Source organism: Staurois parvus, unplaced genomic scaffold, assembly GCF_062004578.1.
Source record: "Staurois parvus isolate SC_StPar_1 unplaced genomic scaffold, SC_StPar_1.0 ptg000757l, whole genome shotgun sequence".
Lineage (NCBI taxonomy): Eukaryota > Metazoa > Chordata > Amphibia > Anura > Ranidae > Staurois > Staurois parvus.
In genome coordinates, this window is record NW_028318553.1 from 1,437,501 (window position 1) to 1,455,033 (window position 17,533).

Consider the following 17,533-nt stretch of genomic DNA (forward strand, 5'->3'; position numbering starts at 1 on the left):
GAGAACGGCATATAATGGCTGAGCTAGAAAAAAAAAAATCAAATGCCCATTGTAAGTGTTAAAGGATCTCCTGATCAGGTTCTCACACAGCTATGTGCAGATAGGGCATCCACACTAAGTAGACAAATGTTTGTGGACACACCACACCTATCTATACTCTCAAAAGTTTGTAGTCACCCTACAGAGGGGCTGAATTCCGGTGTTTCCCGTTCTACTACGGTATATAAAGACTAATAATTACAGTTGATTTCCCTACCAAGTGGCAGCAATGTGAAGAACGTACTTTTCTGTTCCAGCACAACTCTGTCCTTGTGCACAAAACCAGTACCATTAGGCCACGTTCACCATTTTGTGAGAAAAAAAATATAAATGCACATTTTTTCAGGGAAATAATGTGCATTTATTGTTATCACAGAAGCTCACAGTAGATCGCGGGTGCAATAGCAGGCTCCTGTAGGAATCATGTGTGCCCCAACTTTTGGAGACTCAGTGGGTATAGAAAGTATCAACCCGCCTTTAAAATAATCACATTTTGTTGCTTTGCAGCTGGAAATGAAGACAGACACTTTTTTTGTTTTATCCAACTGTATTTCCTCACTGCAACTTCTAAAATCCAAGTTAAATATGTAACACCAACAGGTCAAAAAAAAAAATTCAAAAACAGATTCACAGAGTTGGAAAAAGGATCACACCCATGTCAGTATTTTGTTGAACCACCTTTTGCTTTAATTCCAGCCTTTAGTTTGTTGGGAGAGGTCTCTACTAATTTTGCACATACAGACTTTGCAAGATTTGCCCGCTCTTCTTTGCAGAACTGCTCAAAATTCAGTTGCATTTTATGGTGACCATTTGTGGACTGCAGTCTTCAACTCATTCCACAGACTTTCAATGGGGTATAAGTCTGGGCTCTGACTAGGCGATGCAAGGACATTCACCCTTTTCTCCTTCAACCACTGGTCATTTTTGCTGTATTCTTTGGGTCATTGTCATGTTGGAAGGTAAACCTTCCCACTGACAACATTCTGGCAGATTTTCCTCAAGAAATTGACAGTATTTTGCCCCGTCCATTTTTTTTTCTATCCTGATAAGTGCTCCAGTCCCTGGTGCAGAGATAGACCCCATAACATTATATTACCACCTCCATGTTTTACTGTAGGGATGGTGAGCTGGACTGGATTTCTGCCAGACATATAGTTAAGTGTTGAGGCAAAATACTTCCATTTTAGCCTCGTCTGATCAGAACGCCTTTTTCCATGTGGCCTCAGAATCTTCGAGGTGCAATTTGGCAAAGTTCAGTGGTGACTGCCTCTCTGACCAGTTTCCTCCTGGCTCTTTCATCCTGTTTGGAGCGACATCCTGATCCAGAGGGGTCTGTGTTGGGGGGGCGGGGTGATCTCTTTTCCAACTCAGTGATTGTTTTTGAATTTTTTTCATGATATTTGGTATTGTATATTTCACTTTGACGCTGTAAATTGCACTGAGTAAAAACAGCTGGATTAAACTAAAACGGTCTATTTCAGGCTGCAAAGCGAAAAAAAAAAAAATTTGATTTTTAAAAGGGGCCGATTCTTTTCTATATCCACTGTAGGTTTGCAGACAGGGTAGATAAAAAATCAATGATTTTTTAAAAAAAATTTTAATAAAAATAAATAAATTCAGATTTTTTTTATTTAAATTGGATTTTTTTTATTTAGAGCGGATTTTTTTGATTTAAATGCTTTTTGAGGAAAATATATTACCATCCAAAGGTTATTCCATCATGAAATAAAGATTAGTTTTTTAATTATGTAGAATAAGGCTGTATATGTTTAATTTTTTTGGTAAATAAATTCCATGAATCCATTCACAATGTTATGCTCTTCCAGAGGTTTTTGTAAGATGGTTGGGCAGTTTCTCTGCCTACAAGATATTATCACAGATGATTGGTTTACTTTTGCAGTTCTCAAAACTGAATTTGACTCAGCGGAGATCACATGCCTCTTCTTCACAGCAAAAATGTTATAACATGAACAGAGTTAAGAAAAAGACCTTCATCCTAACTTCTACAAACCTATGAATACAGAATCAACCCCTTCAGTGCTAAGTTTCAAGAATAGAATAGAAACAATATTTTTCTGATTGTTTGGAGTGGAATAGATCTGAACAAGAAGAAAGTGAAACTAAGTGTGAGGAGGAAGGGGCTGACAGTCTAAGTTTCTTAAAATATATATATTTTGTTTAGCCAAATTAGTTACCAAACATGGATGTTTAAGCAAATCACATATGCTGGAATGTTATTGTTTCAGATGAATAAATCTATTTAAATTGTTATTATTAAGGTAATGATTATTTTTCTCCTTCCTAAGTACAACAGAAAAGTTGTCCAAATATGACTGATTAACCTATTAAACTGGGGATAAAAAAACTAATATGAAAAGTTGTTATTCTAAAAATCTTCATCTACTTGTATATTAACCACTTGCCTACCAGGCACTTATACCCCCTTATTTACCAGGCCAATTTTCAGCTTTCCGCGCTGCCGCACTTTGATTGACAATTGCGCGGTCATGCAACATTGTACCCATATGAAATTTTGATCTTTTTTTCTCACAAATAGAGCTTTCTTTTGGTGGTATTTAATCGCCACTGGGCGCTTTACTTTTTGCGCTATAAATAAAAAAGGTGCAAAAAATTTGAAAAAAAAAAAAAAGTTTCTTTGTTTCTATTATAAAATTTTTCAAACCGGTAATTTTTCTCCTTCACTGATGTGCGTTTATGAGGCAGCACTGATAGGCGGCACTGATGGGCACTGATAGGCAGCACTAAAGGGCACTGATAGGCGGCACTAATATGCGGCACTGATAGGTGACACTGATGATGGGTACTGATAGATGGCACTGACTGGCATCACTGCTGAGCACTGACTGGCACAACCGCTGGGCACTGACTGGTGGCACTGACTGGCAGCACTGCTGGGCTGCACTGGTGGGTGGCACTGGTGGGTGGCACTGGTAGGTGACACTTCTGGGCACAGGTAGGTGACACTTCTGGGCACAGGTAGGTGACACTGCAGAGTGGCACAGGTGGATGCACTGCTGGGCACAGGTGGGTGCACTGCTGGGCACAGGTGGGCGGAGTTAGTGGGCGCACTGCTGGGCACAGGTGGGCGGAACTTGCGGGTGGCACTGCTGGGCACCGATCATCAGGGCACTGATCATCAGTGCCCTGATGATCGGTGCCGATCCTCGCTCTGACAACTGCCGGTTCTCGGCAGTACTTTCCTCACGATCTGACAGCGTGAGGAAAGTGCAGCCGAGAACCGGCACTTGCATTTCCCTCTGATCAGCGTGTCATTGGACACCGCTGATCAGGTGGTAAAAGGCCGCTGTGATTGGCCTTTTACCACATCACGTGATCAGCTGTGTCCGTAGGACACAGCGATCACGGAGATTGCCGGGTGCGCGCCCCAGGAGAGCGCGTTCTGGTGGGACGTCATATGACGTCCACTCAGAACTGGCCGGCCGCAGTGCAGCCGTCATTCGGCTATCTGCGGTCGGCTACTAGTTAAAGTTATACCAGCAAGAATTAGTCTATGTAGAAAACTAGGATTTAAATCAAGCCTTACTGACTAGTGATTTAAATCGTGATTTAAATCAAATCCACCCTGGTCACAAGCATAATGTAGAGAAGAATGCACATACTCTACCTGCATGTTTGTAAGAGGAGACAGGAGTACATTCACAAGAACACATGAAGTCACACAATGTGTCCAATGTGGGCAGAAAATACAAGACCCCAACAAGGTCAAACACTATAAATACAAATGCCTGCTTTGCCAAAGCAATCACTTTACCCAATGAAAACCATCTTCTAAATGTAAATCTAACAGAAGTATACATATAAGAGCAAATGATGACTGCTTACCTGAGACATTGTCCTGCTTCCTACGATTCAGTTGAATCACCTTTCCTCGGTTCACACCCCTTTATTCAGAAGAAAAAAAAACAGGTGATAGTTACCCACATTGCCACATAAATGCATACATTACAAGAATGGTCAGCAACCAAAACCTTTTCAGGAGAAATAGGATTCCCATACGGTCACACTGCTGCAAGACCAGTCAGTGGGATGTGTGACTTACCTGCATTTCTCACACTTCACAAGGAAGCCATCAGCGGAGGGATTGCAGTGGCACCAGCTGTTGATTCCCTCACCCTCAGAAGAGCTGTCGCTATCCCCAGAGTTCTCTTCTTCTGGTGAGTGAATGCCGTTCACCTCTGCAGCACGGGGAATGATGGCCTGGACTGGTGGGGATGCAGGGGGTGTAGGTGGTGGAGGGGCTCCGTAATTGTGATCCTGTGGGGAATGAAAGGCTTTTAATCCTCCGTTGTACCACGCAAAAGCCATTGGTAAATAACAAATGGTCCTTTCCAACTGTTCTATGTATTCTGTCAGAACGCTGGAGCATAGACACAAGAAATCTAAAACTGGTTTACAGAGTGCCTGTTCCAAATACAGGACCAGCCTCAAAATCCACTCACTCTCCACTGCACAAACTTTTTATTTTTATTTTTTTTATTAATTAAGCATCTGCCCACATCCCCATGCTCTGTGCCCCTGGCACCTCCTGGGATATGTGGTGTGAAGACCCCTGGAGGCACCAGAAGCCCCACACATCACCCCATTCAACAGGCCTAGCAGCACATTATTTGTTGGCTGTGCCAAAGCTCAGAAGAGCCAGTGCAGCCGACCAATGACATCACAGATGAAAGTGATGACACGGGACCCATAAACAGCTACCAAGAGGATTGCAGCAGGCCAATGCTGGATCCTGTGTGCGGGTGAATATTTTCACTGTGGCCATCTGAACAAAAGAGAAAATGAACAAAATAAAATAAAATTTAATAGTGGGAAAGGTGAAAACTCCTCTAGGATTAAGCATATGATTACAAAAACAAAAATGTAAGCCAAGGCTATGATCAGTGAATTTTTTATCACTCCTGATCATAGCCAAAGACCAGGGGCGGACTGACCATTTGGAAACTCAGGCACTGCCCGAGGACCCGGGGTCAGTAGGGGGCCCCATGAGATGCCCCTGGTACCATTTTCATAGGCTTTTTTCAGTTTGGGCAAGGACACGGGGGCCCGATGATCCCCTATTGCCGGGGGGCCCCATGAGTTGTCAGTCCGCACCCCCCAAAGACTAAAATGCAGGAGGCCCAACCAAGACCTTAATTGCACAGCTTGTATAGTCAGTCAGTCATACATGTGTAGATTTATCTCATTCAACCAATTCCCCCATCAATGCTGAACTGTGTGGACAGAGGAATCTTCCCTGTCAGATACTGTAGTCAAGCAGCGGCAGCACCCACGGCTGGCTGAATACTAGAACAGTAACTGCTTTTTAATAGGTGCAGTCACTGTTCAGCTAAAACTTTCAACTGAGCTTGGAAGGGCCGACAGATAGAATCAGCAGGAATTGGCCAAAATTCAAGCCGTGTATTGCTAGCTTAAACAGGCATATTTTTTTCCCATTTTTGATAGAGTAAGGGAGGGTTACAACCCCTATCAAGATTTGTTTTTGCCATCTGTGTTCCATTGTGGAGATTTCCCTTCACTTCCTGTCCCATAGCCAAACAGGAAGTGAGGAAATCCCTGAAAATTAAGGGAATTCCTTGGGGGGACCCCCCCCCCCCCCCAGGCCATCAGAACTAGTGTCCCCATTGAAAGATTTCCACTCCAATACTTTTCTGGGGAGGACCCAAAATTTGGGATTTTTTTTTTTGTTTCATTGATAATGGTTTGCATGGCAAATAAAGAGGGTGAATCTCCTTAACAGGGGCACAGACAGCAAAAAAGGGACATGGGTTCTAATCAAATCCCTCTCCACTATCTAAAACTAAAAACAAACCTAAACAAAAAAAAAAACACAAAACCTTTATACTTCAATTCTAAATCAGACTGTAAAATAGGATTGTACCATGTGTAGCAAGTTCCAGACTACAGTAACATTCTGGCGCACTGTACTCACCGCATATGGCAGACCTCTGTATCCGTGGCTTTGGCTGCCTGGATAACTATGGGCTGTGTAGATGGTCTTTCCGCTAACTGCTGGACTGGCTTCAACTGATTCAGGGCTAAAAAAGATAGACATTTGTGAATATTCAGATATGCAATCAACTTCAGCACTATACCACTTCTCATACCCTAAGCTTCCTTAATATCAATTCTAGAGACCTGCACAGCCCCAACCTTTATGTTGAAATGTAGAAAACAAACATGTCCTACCGCTAACTTGATTTTTACATTGGAAAACAGAGCATACATAGGGTCTTGGGATAAAAGGGTAAACCCGTCCTGTCATTGTACCCAAGTCCTACCCATTTTACCCATAGCTTAGGGTTGCATTTATCAGAACACATTTAAAGGAAACTTGTACAGGGGAAATATGAAGGTGACCACTGCTGACTTCTCCTTTTGAAAATGCCAGTAGACTTCCATGCTGATCCAATGGCTCCACTGGGGCACTAACCTGGAACAAGTATGCTGATGAGATTCTGCCTACTTTGTGTGTCTGGGTCAGTGACCAAGGAGATACTGGATCAAGGAAGCCAGGCAACAACTATTTTTTTTTTTTTGGAGGTGGCAGGGGTCGCAGCCGCCATATTTCTCTTGGTACAGGTGTCTTTTAAAGACAAAAGAAGCTCCAATTGGACTTCCGTAGCTTCCCAAGCATTCAGACAGTGGAGAACTTTGGTCTAAGGCGGTAACATCGCATTCAAGCTCCAATGTCCAACCGATACATATGAAACATTCAAACACCAGAGTGGAAGGAGGATTGTGATTTCTAATCTCTGAGACAAACATTCATTCATGAATCACCTGAGGCTTGTTGATCATCACTTGTCTATCAAGAATGTCCGACTAAACAGAACAACAAATTTCATTGTTAATTGAAAAGCAAAAGTACATTGTGTACATGAGTTCTCAAATGTAGTAATTTACAAACTCCAATCAGTTTTACCCTCATCAAAAGTTATTGCCATATTTTTTTTTTTTTTTACAACTAAAATCAAATTTTACAAGGCACACCTGACTTAACTCCTTCCCACCCACCACAGCCCTTTCAACTGGGTCGAAGCCCCGGTTCACATATGTGGTCGTGCGGGCCGGGTTTTGCGCGGGGACGAGAACCCATTCATTTGAATGGACTCCCGTGCCATGAAAGGAAGAAATCCCTGCATGTCTTCCGTAAACGCAGCCCACACGGGAACCTCGGTTCACAGTACGGTTGCGTTTTCCAGTGTGGGCGGCGTGCCATTTGAACTAATGGCATCTGCCCGCGGGTCCACATTTCTCTGTGCGGGTGGTGTGGCTGCACGGATTTTCGTGCGGATCCGCACAGATGTGAACCTAGCCTTAAGGCAGTAGGGTAAAGCGGGCTTCCCAATCACATGACCACTGTGATTGGCAATTGCAGTAACCACATGATTGGGAACCCAATCCATCAGCTCTCAATCATAACTAGAGACCAGGGGGCTGTAGGTGACAGCTTGGTCACTGTGTCATGAGTGCGCTTTTCAGAACATCAGCTGCCATGAATTCTCCTTGCTGCTGTACATATGTTATGTGGTTGGCATGAGGTTGATTCAACCAATCTGTTGAACAATAATCTATCAAGAGTTTTCTACTTTTTATGCGCATAAAAGTGGATTACAATATGCGCATAAAAGTGGATTACACTGCAAGACATAAAATCATACCAAATTTTCAGAAGATGAATTCTAAATAGGATGACATACTGAGGGAAAATGCTGCTCCAGGCTCCCTTAACCCTATCTGTGCGGGTGGTGCAGCTGCAGATCCGCATGAAAATCCGTGCAGCCGCACCACCCGCACAGAAAAATGTGGACCCGAGGGTTGGTGCCATTAGTTCTAATGGCACGCCGCCCGCACTGGAAGACGCAACCGTACTGGGAACCGAGGTTCCCGTGCGGGCTGCGTTTTCCAAAGAAGTGCAGGGACTTCTTTCCTGCGTGTCACGGGCACGGGAGTCCATTCAAATCAATGGACTCTCGTGCCCATGTGAAACGCAGCCTGCATGGCCACATATATGTGAACCGGGGGTTAGTGCTGGTGAAGAGTGTGAAGGCCTTGGTAATCCGCCATGTGAAATCTACAGCACACAAGGAATCAAAATTTAGATTGGCCATTTTTAACCTTCAGTAGAAATTACATGACCAAGCAGAGAGGTCTCCACAAACGGTCAGCACTAAACAGAGCCCACAGAAGCATTTTCCTCAGAAACTTGAATATTTCAGCCCATTGATTACTCATTACGTAACCTATCCTAGAAGCACTCTTGGCTATATGTTCAAATACAGGTCTTCTATTATCAGATTCCTACTCAAACAGAAGGGGTACTTCCAACATTAGGATCTTCAGGTCAGCATTTACAAGTGTGCACCCAAAGTACAGCGATTTGGATTATTGGACTAAACATAACTCGCTGGTCTTAAAGCTTTACACATTAGCCATAAAGCAATATTTCTAACAAGGAGTCATTTACAAGGTTTGTGTCCCTGGACAGTCTAAAGCAGAACTCCAGTCAAATCCATTTCAAGGATGGGGTTGCTTTGTCATCACTGCTGAGGCATTTTCTTACCTTCCAGCGACATGTCAGTGCAACATGAAGTGGTGGGAAACAAAAGTTAACAAAATAAAAAAACCAACCAAATCACAATTCCATATCCTTGCCTCCAGGGAACGAATCTTTATTTACTTGTATTTGTTCCCTGTCAAAGCCAAGTGTAAGGCTAGGTTTTTTTATACAGGATTTATATAGCGCCAACAGTTTGCTCAGCGCTTTACAATATAACGGGAGACAGTACAAGAGGGTTAGGAGCAGGGGCGGACTTACAACTCATAGGGCCCCCGGGCAATAGGGGATCATGGGGCACCTGTGTCCTTGCCCACACTCAAAAAAGCCTATGAAAAAGGTACCAGGGGCATCTCAGTGGGCCCCCTACTGACCCCGGGCCCTCGGGCAGTGCCTGAGTTTCCAAATGGTCAGTCCGCCCCTGGTTAAGAGGGCCTTGCTCCCTGGAGCTTACAATCTTTTAGAGCTTTGTTATGTGAAGTGGTTTTAAAACAAAAAATCTTGAGCTTTACAAACATGTTATACTTACCTCCTCTTCTGAGGTCCTCTGCCAGCACTCCTGGCTCTTCCTCCCTTCTGAGCGCCCTCATAGCAAGCTGCTCACTATGGCGGCATCTGTGCAGGCTCGCTCCCAGGTCAGCAGGAGCCAATGGATCAGTTTAATTTTATTTTTTTTAAACCTCAATGCAGGAGAATGTATTAAGGTTAAAAAAAAAAAAAACACATTAGAACCACTTAAATCATCTTCTGGCCAAAAAAACATTTGTTATCTCTGAACTTAAGTCAGACATTGCAGCCAGCATTTGGGAGGGGGGGGGCTTACAGCTTGAGAGTTCAGCCGAGACAAGGAGAGAATACAAGTAAATAAACAGTACATGTCCCTCTTACACGTTTGGCCTGCAATACAAAGTTAGACAAGGAGAAAAAAAAAACATTTTATTCCCCATACATTTTGCCTCCTTTACATGTAATTCCCTTTTAAAGGGATAGCAGAACGTGCAGTTTCTTAGAACAAGTATCTACGATACACCTTCATATCCCTCATCCATTCAGTTATTGGATAGACACAAGTATTAATGGTCAGAATGTAGCTACATCATGTTGTATTAACAAAAACACAAGTTGCACTGCAATTTGCCTCTAAATACCTTTGCACAGGTATAACACACAAAAACGACACACACAGGCTACCATGGCAGAGGGCAGCGACCACACAACTGTGTGCTAACCACATACAGAATAGCTGCAAATTGCCTTTTTCTTTCAAATTAAAACTTAAGCAGCAAACAATAAATAAAGGAGCCGAGGCTAAAAGTTAGTTATATTTAAAATTGGGCTACAAAATTCAAATATCCCAGACAGTCCTACTAAAACACAAGAGTACGTGCTGCATAAATGGTCTAACATAGGGTGGAAAAATATCTGCCAGTAGGTGGCACTCCAAGATCACAGGATTTTACAAATGTCAGACGCAACGCTCACTCTGCGGAAACGAAAACATTAATACAGCTGCTATGGTGGTTGACCAGAAGAATCCTTCTTTCAAAATCACAAGAAGCTCCTTTATTTACAATACAAACCAGACTACTGATATGCAAGAAATGCAGGTAGAGAATACACAGACGGGTTACCAAGGCTTGACTAATTTGCTGAAAGTTCTGCTAAAAGATATTAAAACATAAGGCCCGCTCCACATCTGCATGCGGTGGTAAAATGTATCATTTACCACATTACAGCTCCATGTTAAAGAGTGGCAGGTAATGTGGTGTGCTGCAGCAGAGTAGCATGAATGCACAATCACAGCACACCACGTGCTCATTTTTGTGTATTTAAACCTAAGAACAACAGAATATGTTTCAGCTCTCCAGATCAATTTGCTGATTGCATTTTGTATTCTTCCCTTTATTTTCATCCTGCTGGCAATTCTTCCTCTTCTAGGGCGACACTCGCTGATTTCTCACAGGAAGAGCGTCACCACTAAATCTCCTCTCCATAAGTGGAGAGTGTTCTGTAGTTTGGATGTGGCCTGTATGGCTTGCTTGAGTTAATGGCACAGAGTCCAAAGATATGAGCTCTCTGGGCTTCTGGACTGTTTTTTGCACTTATCGGGGGGGGGGGGGGGGAACGTGCACTTGAACACAGCATATCTAAACCACTAGTACTACCATGTGGTAATTTCTTTCCGGTGGCCCTTTAATTGGGCTTTAATGCTGGGAGGCGGAGGGGATTGTTACGATTGGCTCACAGCAGTCAAATGATCAGGAGCTAGTCCCACTTGCACCTGATCAGAAGTCGTAATCGAGAGCTGTCTTAGACCGCTAGGTTAGAATGCTGGGAGCGCACAGGGCGCTCGCTCCCGGAACGCAACCTTAGGCCACCGCTAATGCAGGACTGCCACAAATGTGCATTAAGCAGTTGGTAAGAGGTAAAGCACAGGGGTCTGACGAGGCCCAACACAAACCTGTTAACCTGGTTGGTTCATACTTTGATGTGAAAAAGTGACATTGGGAAAAAATATCCCTGTTACCAATCCAAACAAACAGAATCCTTAAAGTGGTTCTAAAGGCAAAAGGCTTTACCCTAATGTACTGTCTGCATTAAGGTGTAAAAAAAACACAAAAAAAACACAAAAAAAACACAAAAACACAAAAAAAAAAAACCTGAATAGAAGCTCCCCCAGCTCCCTCTCAAACACTTACCCCAAATCCATTCATGATCCAGCGCTGTACAAGCTCTTCTCCCCTAGGCTTGGTTGAGGGCAGCAAGTAATTAGCTCCCGCTGCTGTCAATCAAGAAGGGTGCAGGGTTGAGCCAGGCTGTGTGTGTCTATATATGCACACAGCCCAGGCTTGGGAATGAGCCTGCATGAGTGCCCCCTATAGCAACCATTTTGCTATGGGGGCACTCAGAGAAGGAGCAGCAGATAAGGCCAACAGAAGGACCCCAAAAGAGGTGCAAGGCCGCACTGTGCAAAACCACTGCATAGAGCAGGCAAGTATAAAATCTATTTAAAATCTAAAAAAGCGCTGAGCAAACTGTCGGCGCTATATAAATCCTGTATAATAATATTTTAGTTTACAGAAAAAAAAATAAGTTTACAACCATTTTAAAGTAATATCACAATCAAATGCAGGTCACAATGTCAGTTAATTTATAATGGGCTTGTACCCTGGGCACGGTCTCCGCTATCAGGTTGAAGAGAAGCTCCTTTCCTTTGCAGGGTCCTATGGAGCCACCATCACATCTGCACTATCACCCAGGACCAAAACTACGTTGTGCGAGTCAATGAAATCACACAGCCCCACGCAAACCACTCCCTCATTCCCTTCTCCAAGCTAATGAATGGACACTGCTTGCACCAGCTGCCTCAAGAGACAAAATCGAAAAATAAAATATGGAAAATCAAGGGTGTATAAATGCAAAAGCAATACAAAAAATGACTTTAAATGCTGTAATAGCTCAAAATACACCATGCATTCTCTTTAAAGTCCAACGAAACTCATCACTTTAAAATCAACTAAATACATACTAGGGGCATCAAAATGTGATGGCCCAACCTTCCTCTGCTGAGTCAGCACTACAGTCCACCAACCGGAAGAAAAGCTTTTCCAATTACAAAACTAAAATATCTAAAAAGGAGTCAGACCTCTGCAGAGAGACCACCGCTTCCACGCAGAGAAAGGGTCTCTCTAACACATGCCGGCATACTGGTAGAAACAGGTTTTTCCAACTCAATGTGCCCTACTTTCTAAAAAAAATATAAAGATTAAATGCTCAGACTTTGAGCACTTACTAATTTCTAGGCTAGGGATCCCACTATTCTGATTCAACCAACCCACCCAAAAAAAAATTAAAAGCTTTAACCCCTTTCCCACCTGCCCCAGAATCCTAAAACTGAGCTCCTACTATACCCGGGGGTAGGAAGGTCTGCCTAGTCATGTGACCACTGATTAGCTGTCAGTGATCACATGATCGGGCGCTGGTAATGCCAGTTCCTGCACATTAGTACAGGCTGAGAGCTATCCGAGTACACTCACTGCACACAAACATCCGTCACCCATAGACACGTGGTTCGTGGGCATTATTCCCACCTTTTTTGTGGTGGACTTCTTTGAAAGCATACCCGCCATTCATACAGACATTTTTTTCCTCTGAGTAAAGCTTTCAGCATGTGGCCTATTAAGGCAAAAAGTGCCCAGAATGGCTGTTTTCAGTGTACATGGATAAGAAGTATACATTTATTCCAGATAACCGAGCACCACGCTCAGCTGTTACAGTGGGGTTTAAGACATTTAGAGCAAATGTGATTTTTCTATAAATACAGGTTTTTATCTATGGCAAAACACTTGAAAGATTTAGGTTGACAAGCGCTGCATACAAGAACTGGGCTTACTCTGATCCGGCGGCCATGTCTGAGTAGGATGTATCTGGTGTGGTGACTCCCAGAGGGATTACAATGCTCATGACGTCCGGCACTGCGGTCGGAGAGAATCACGGGGTCGGAATCGCAGCGACTGACCACACCGAAGGCGGGGAGCCGCAAAGCCACGAGAGATTCTTCACGGACATGAGGAAACCTGAAGAGGAAAAGGAGGCAAGTTAGCAAGATGAACAAATATGAGCTGAATGTTCAACGTTTACCACAAATTACATTTTATGTAAAATACAGAACATTAAACACAGTTGTCTGTCTATAAATACTGACAGAGGCTCAGGAGCAAGCCCACACTAATGCCCCCATAGAAAGTGGCTTTCTTTGGGGGCACTCGGCAGAGGGGAGGAGCCAAAAGTGCCAGTGGGGGACCAGAGAAGAGGAGATTCAGGGCTGTCCTGTGCAATTCCATTGTACAGAGCAGATAAATATATATATTTTTAAAAACATTAATTACTTTAAGTGCCCGGTCACACCACAGTTCACTGCTACACGTGTTTTCATGCATTGCAATTTTGGTATCCCCACAGGTAAAAAAAAAAAAAAGAAAGATTTCCCCCCATAACGGTGTATTCATCTGTATTTTAGTTGTGCTTTGAAAAAGACATCTAACAAAAATGTGTTGTATTTCCCACATTTAAAAGCACCAGCATATTATGCAGCGCTGTACAAAGTTCACCATTCACAGATTGTCAGCACCTCTGCCCCAGTGGTGCTGACAATCTATGTCCCTATCATACCCACAAGCATGCTCTCAGTGTAGGCGTTCCACCACAACACAAGAAATTATACGCTATTTATAAATGGCCATCAGAAAATTTTGGGGACAGGATTTCACAATTGGCCAGGTTTTGTAATGCTCTTCCAACACAGACAAATATGTTGCTCTAATCCAGTGGTTCTCAACCTGTGGGTCCCGACCCGTTTGGGGGTCAAACGACCCTTTCACAGGGGTCCCCAAAGACCATCAGAAAACACATACTTCCAATGTGTAAAGAGCAGCTACTGTGTTGAAAGCAGCTACTGTGTTGAAAGCAGCTACTGTGTTGAAAGCAGCAGTATTGGAGGTAAAACAACACTTCATGAATTATAATTACTGGGTAAATAATTTTATAGTTGGGGGTCACCATAACATGAGGAACTGTATTAAAGGGTCACGGCATTAGGAAGGTTGAGAACCACTGCTCTAATCACTTCATCTCAGTGGACAACAGAAAAAATAATCCAGAAATTGTGGGTTTGTGCGCCAATTCTTTATAGGATAGCAGGTCATCGATCACCTGGCATAGCAGGTCACCTGCTACAGAGCTTTCCCCCATTTCCCCAACAGGCAGCAAAAGGTGTACTACCCCCTTAACCGGATACTATTCAATCCTCACAATAGACCGTAATACAGGGCCGACACCAGTGGCTGTATATATTTACACTTTCATCATCAAGGGTGCTAAAAAATTTTTAAACCAGACCCTTACCCACTTTCAATTACAGCGGAGGTGCAGCCAAAATAAACTAAAATCAGCACAAGAGGTATAACTTAGCCTACGTTCACACTAGCCTTGTTAGCAAGCGGCAGACAGGCGTTTGGGAAGCGTTTTTACCGTTTCCCAAACGCCTGGGAAAATTCTGCACATTGCAGCGCATAGTGCTGTTCAAGCGGGAGCGTTAGCGTCGCGGCAAAACGGATGCCTCTGGTCGAGTCAGGAGGAGTTGAAGCCTCCTATTCAAGTCTATGGTGCTGCTCCGCAAATGCCCGGCCGGCGTTTGCGGAGCGGTAACACCAAACTTCATTATAGGCATTTGTGGGGCGTTTTTAATGCTTGGCAAACGCCTAGCAACCGCCGCTAAACCATGCATGTGGCGTTTGCAAAGCGTTAAAAACGCTCTGAAAATGCCAGACCAACGCTATAGGGGTGTTTGGCAAGAGTTGGAAAAACAGTCAAGTGTGAACGAGCCCTTACAGCCAAAGTAGGATGTGTCCCTTGTGCTGATACCTATTAGGTGAAATCCTCCTCGGTCTTAAAGTGGACCTGAAGTCTAGTGAGGATGCGTCATCTTATATGGTACATATGGTAATTGTACCAAGCAGCTACCCAAAAAAAATAAATAAATAAATCTACGTTTCGTTTTAAATTGCTCCTGAAAAATCATGCGCACTCTGCGCGTAGACACCTTGCTCTGTAACCTAAGGCTAAACATCATTCTTAGGATTCCGTCGCAAGAGAATTTGCCAGTGACAGGATTGCTAGAAAATGCAGTGAGAACATTTACCTGCTTTCTATGTGGCATTCCCTCCCTGGATTTGGCAAATGCTTAAAAATTAAGTTGTGAGAAAGCCATGCCTCACTCATCCAGCTAGCAAACACTTGCAAGCAAATGCGTTGCACTGCCTGCATATGTCCTCTAAAGCCATCCTATCGCCGGCAGGTTCTCACTAGGAAAGGATCGCTAATCTGTAAAGCAATATAACCGCAGTGCAAGCTCATCTAAGGCAGTGTTTTTCAACCTTCTTTCAGTCAAGGCACCCTTTAAAATTATGGACAGTCCCGAGGCACCCTTTAAAATTATGGACAGTCTTGAGGCACCCTGTAAAATTATGGACAGTCTTGAGGCACCCTGTAAAATTATGGACAGTCTTGAGGCACCCTGTAAAATTATGGACAGTCCCGAGGCACCCTTTAAAATTATGGACAGTCCCGAGGCACCCTTTAAAATTATGGACAGTCCCGAGGCACCCTTTAAAATTATGGACAGTCTTGAGGCACCCTGTAAAATTATGGACAGTCTTGAGGCACCCTTTAAAATTATGGACAGTCTTGAGGCACCCTTTAAAATTATGGACAGTCCCGAGGCACCCTGTAAAATCATGGACAGTCCCGAGGCACCCTGTAAAATCATGGACAGTCTTGAGGCCCCCTGTAAAATCATGGACAGTCTTGAGGCACCCTGTAAAATCATGGACAGTCTTGAGGCACCCTGTAAAATCATGGACAGTCTTGAGGCACCCTGTAAAATTATGGACAGTCTTGAGGCACCCTGTAAAATTATGGACAGTCTTGAGGCACCCTGTAAAATTATGGACAGTCTTGAGGCACCCTGTAAAATTATGGACAGTCTTGAGGCACCCTGTAAAATTATGGACAGTCTTGAGGCACCCTGTAAAATTATGGACAGTCCCGAGGCACCCTGTAAAATTATGGACAGTCCCGAGGCACCCTGTAAAATTATGGACAGTCCCGAGGCACCCTGTAAAATTATGGACAGTCCCGAGGCACCCTGTAAAATTATGGACAGTCCCGAGGCACCCTGTAAAATTATGGACAGTCCCGAGGCACCCTTTAAAATTATGGACACTCCCGAGGCACCCTTTAAAATTATGGACGGTCTTGAGGCACCCCATTCTAAATGTGAAAAACTATTCTAATAGTTTTATATACCTCAGCAATATCCACATAGGTCACCCAACATCAGAGGCAGGGGCGGACTGACCATTTGGAAATTCGGGTCCTGCCCGAGGGTCCGGGGTCAGTAGGGGGCCCCATGAGATGCCCCTGGTACCTTTTTCATAGGCTTTTTTTGAGTTTGGGCAAGGACACAGGGGCCCCATGATCCCCTATTGCCCGGGGGCCCCATAAGTTGTCGGTCCGCCCCTGATCAGAGGCGATTTATTCTTCCAAAGCAAATACACTTTTGCACACTGGTACTGACTAGTATTCCATTGTTTCTCTCCTCCCTCAGTTTTTCTCCATCACTCAGCTAATGTGACCCCAGCACTGAAGGAGAGGGGCAGGGGAGGGTAAAACTAGGATGCTGTGCAGGAAACTGACATCCTCATCAACTGATGATGTAATTGGTTGTCAGGACGCTGGCGGCTAGAAGGTCGTAATGGTCCACAATGAAAACCTGTGGCTTTTTGTAACTAAAAGGCAGGCTTGTTCCACCGGCTGGCTTGTATACAGGTTTTGGGCAATTTTGAGACATTTTGCCAAGGCACCCCTGAAGAAACCTCAAGGCAACCTGGTTGAGAAAGGCTGATCTAAGGCACTGATGGCTCTGATGTGAGATTTGGTAGTGTCCATTTTGTACTGCTCATGGTCCTCTCCTTGCTGAAGAGGTTGTACCTGAGGTCCTACAAGGATCTCCTCTGCTTTATTTTCCATAGGAATCTGTTTTTTCATCTCTCCTGCTGCTTTGTGATCATCAGTCTCCAGTCATCAAACAGGCAGCCGTTACATGAGGAAGCAAAGCCCTGCTCCTCACAGCAACAGCACAAAAAGAGCCATGAAAGAATATGGATACCTATCTATATCTCTCGCTCTATGGGGGCCTATAGGCAATACTCAAACTGGCCCCTCCTGAAATTTAAAAAAATAAAATTGGTTTAAATTCATTTTATTTTCCCCTTTAGGCTACCTCTCTATACATGCATCTTAATCTATACTGAGACAACAATACCGAAGAGACCC

General features: G+C 43.8%; 1 protein-coding gene across 1 annotated transcript in view; it reads right to left on the bottom strand.

The window, feature by feature from the left end:
• The window catches only part of SETD5 (SET domain containing 5), a 91,367-nt gene that overhangs the window by 51,576 nt on the left and 22,258 nt on the right, over positions 1 to 17,533 (bottom strand). Inside the window, exons 2-5 of the mRNA XM_089654345.1 lie at positions 13,032 to 13,215; positions 6,011 to 6,116; positions 4,121 to 4,335; positions 3,904 to 3,962 (exon numbers count right to left, since the gene is read on the bottom strand). Coding sequence (XP_089510471.1) covers positions 3,904 to 3,962; positions 4,121 to 4,335; positions 6,011 to 6,116; positions 13,032 to 13,102 — 451 coding nt within the window. The 5' untranslated portion in view covers positions 13,103 to 13,215. The remainder of the gene's footprint in view (positions 1 to 3,903; positions 3,963 to 4,120; positions 4,336 to 6,010; positions 6,117 to 13,031; positions 13,216 to 17,533) is intronic.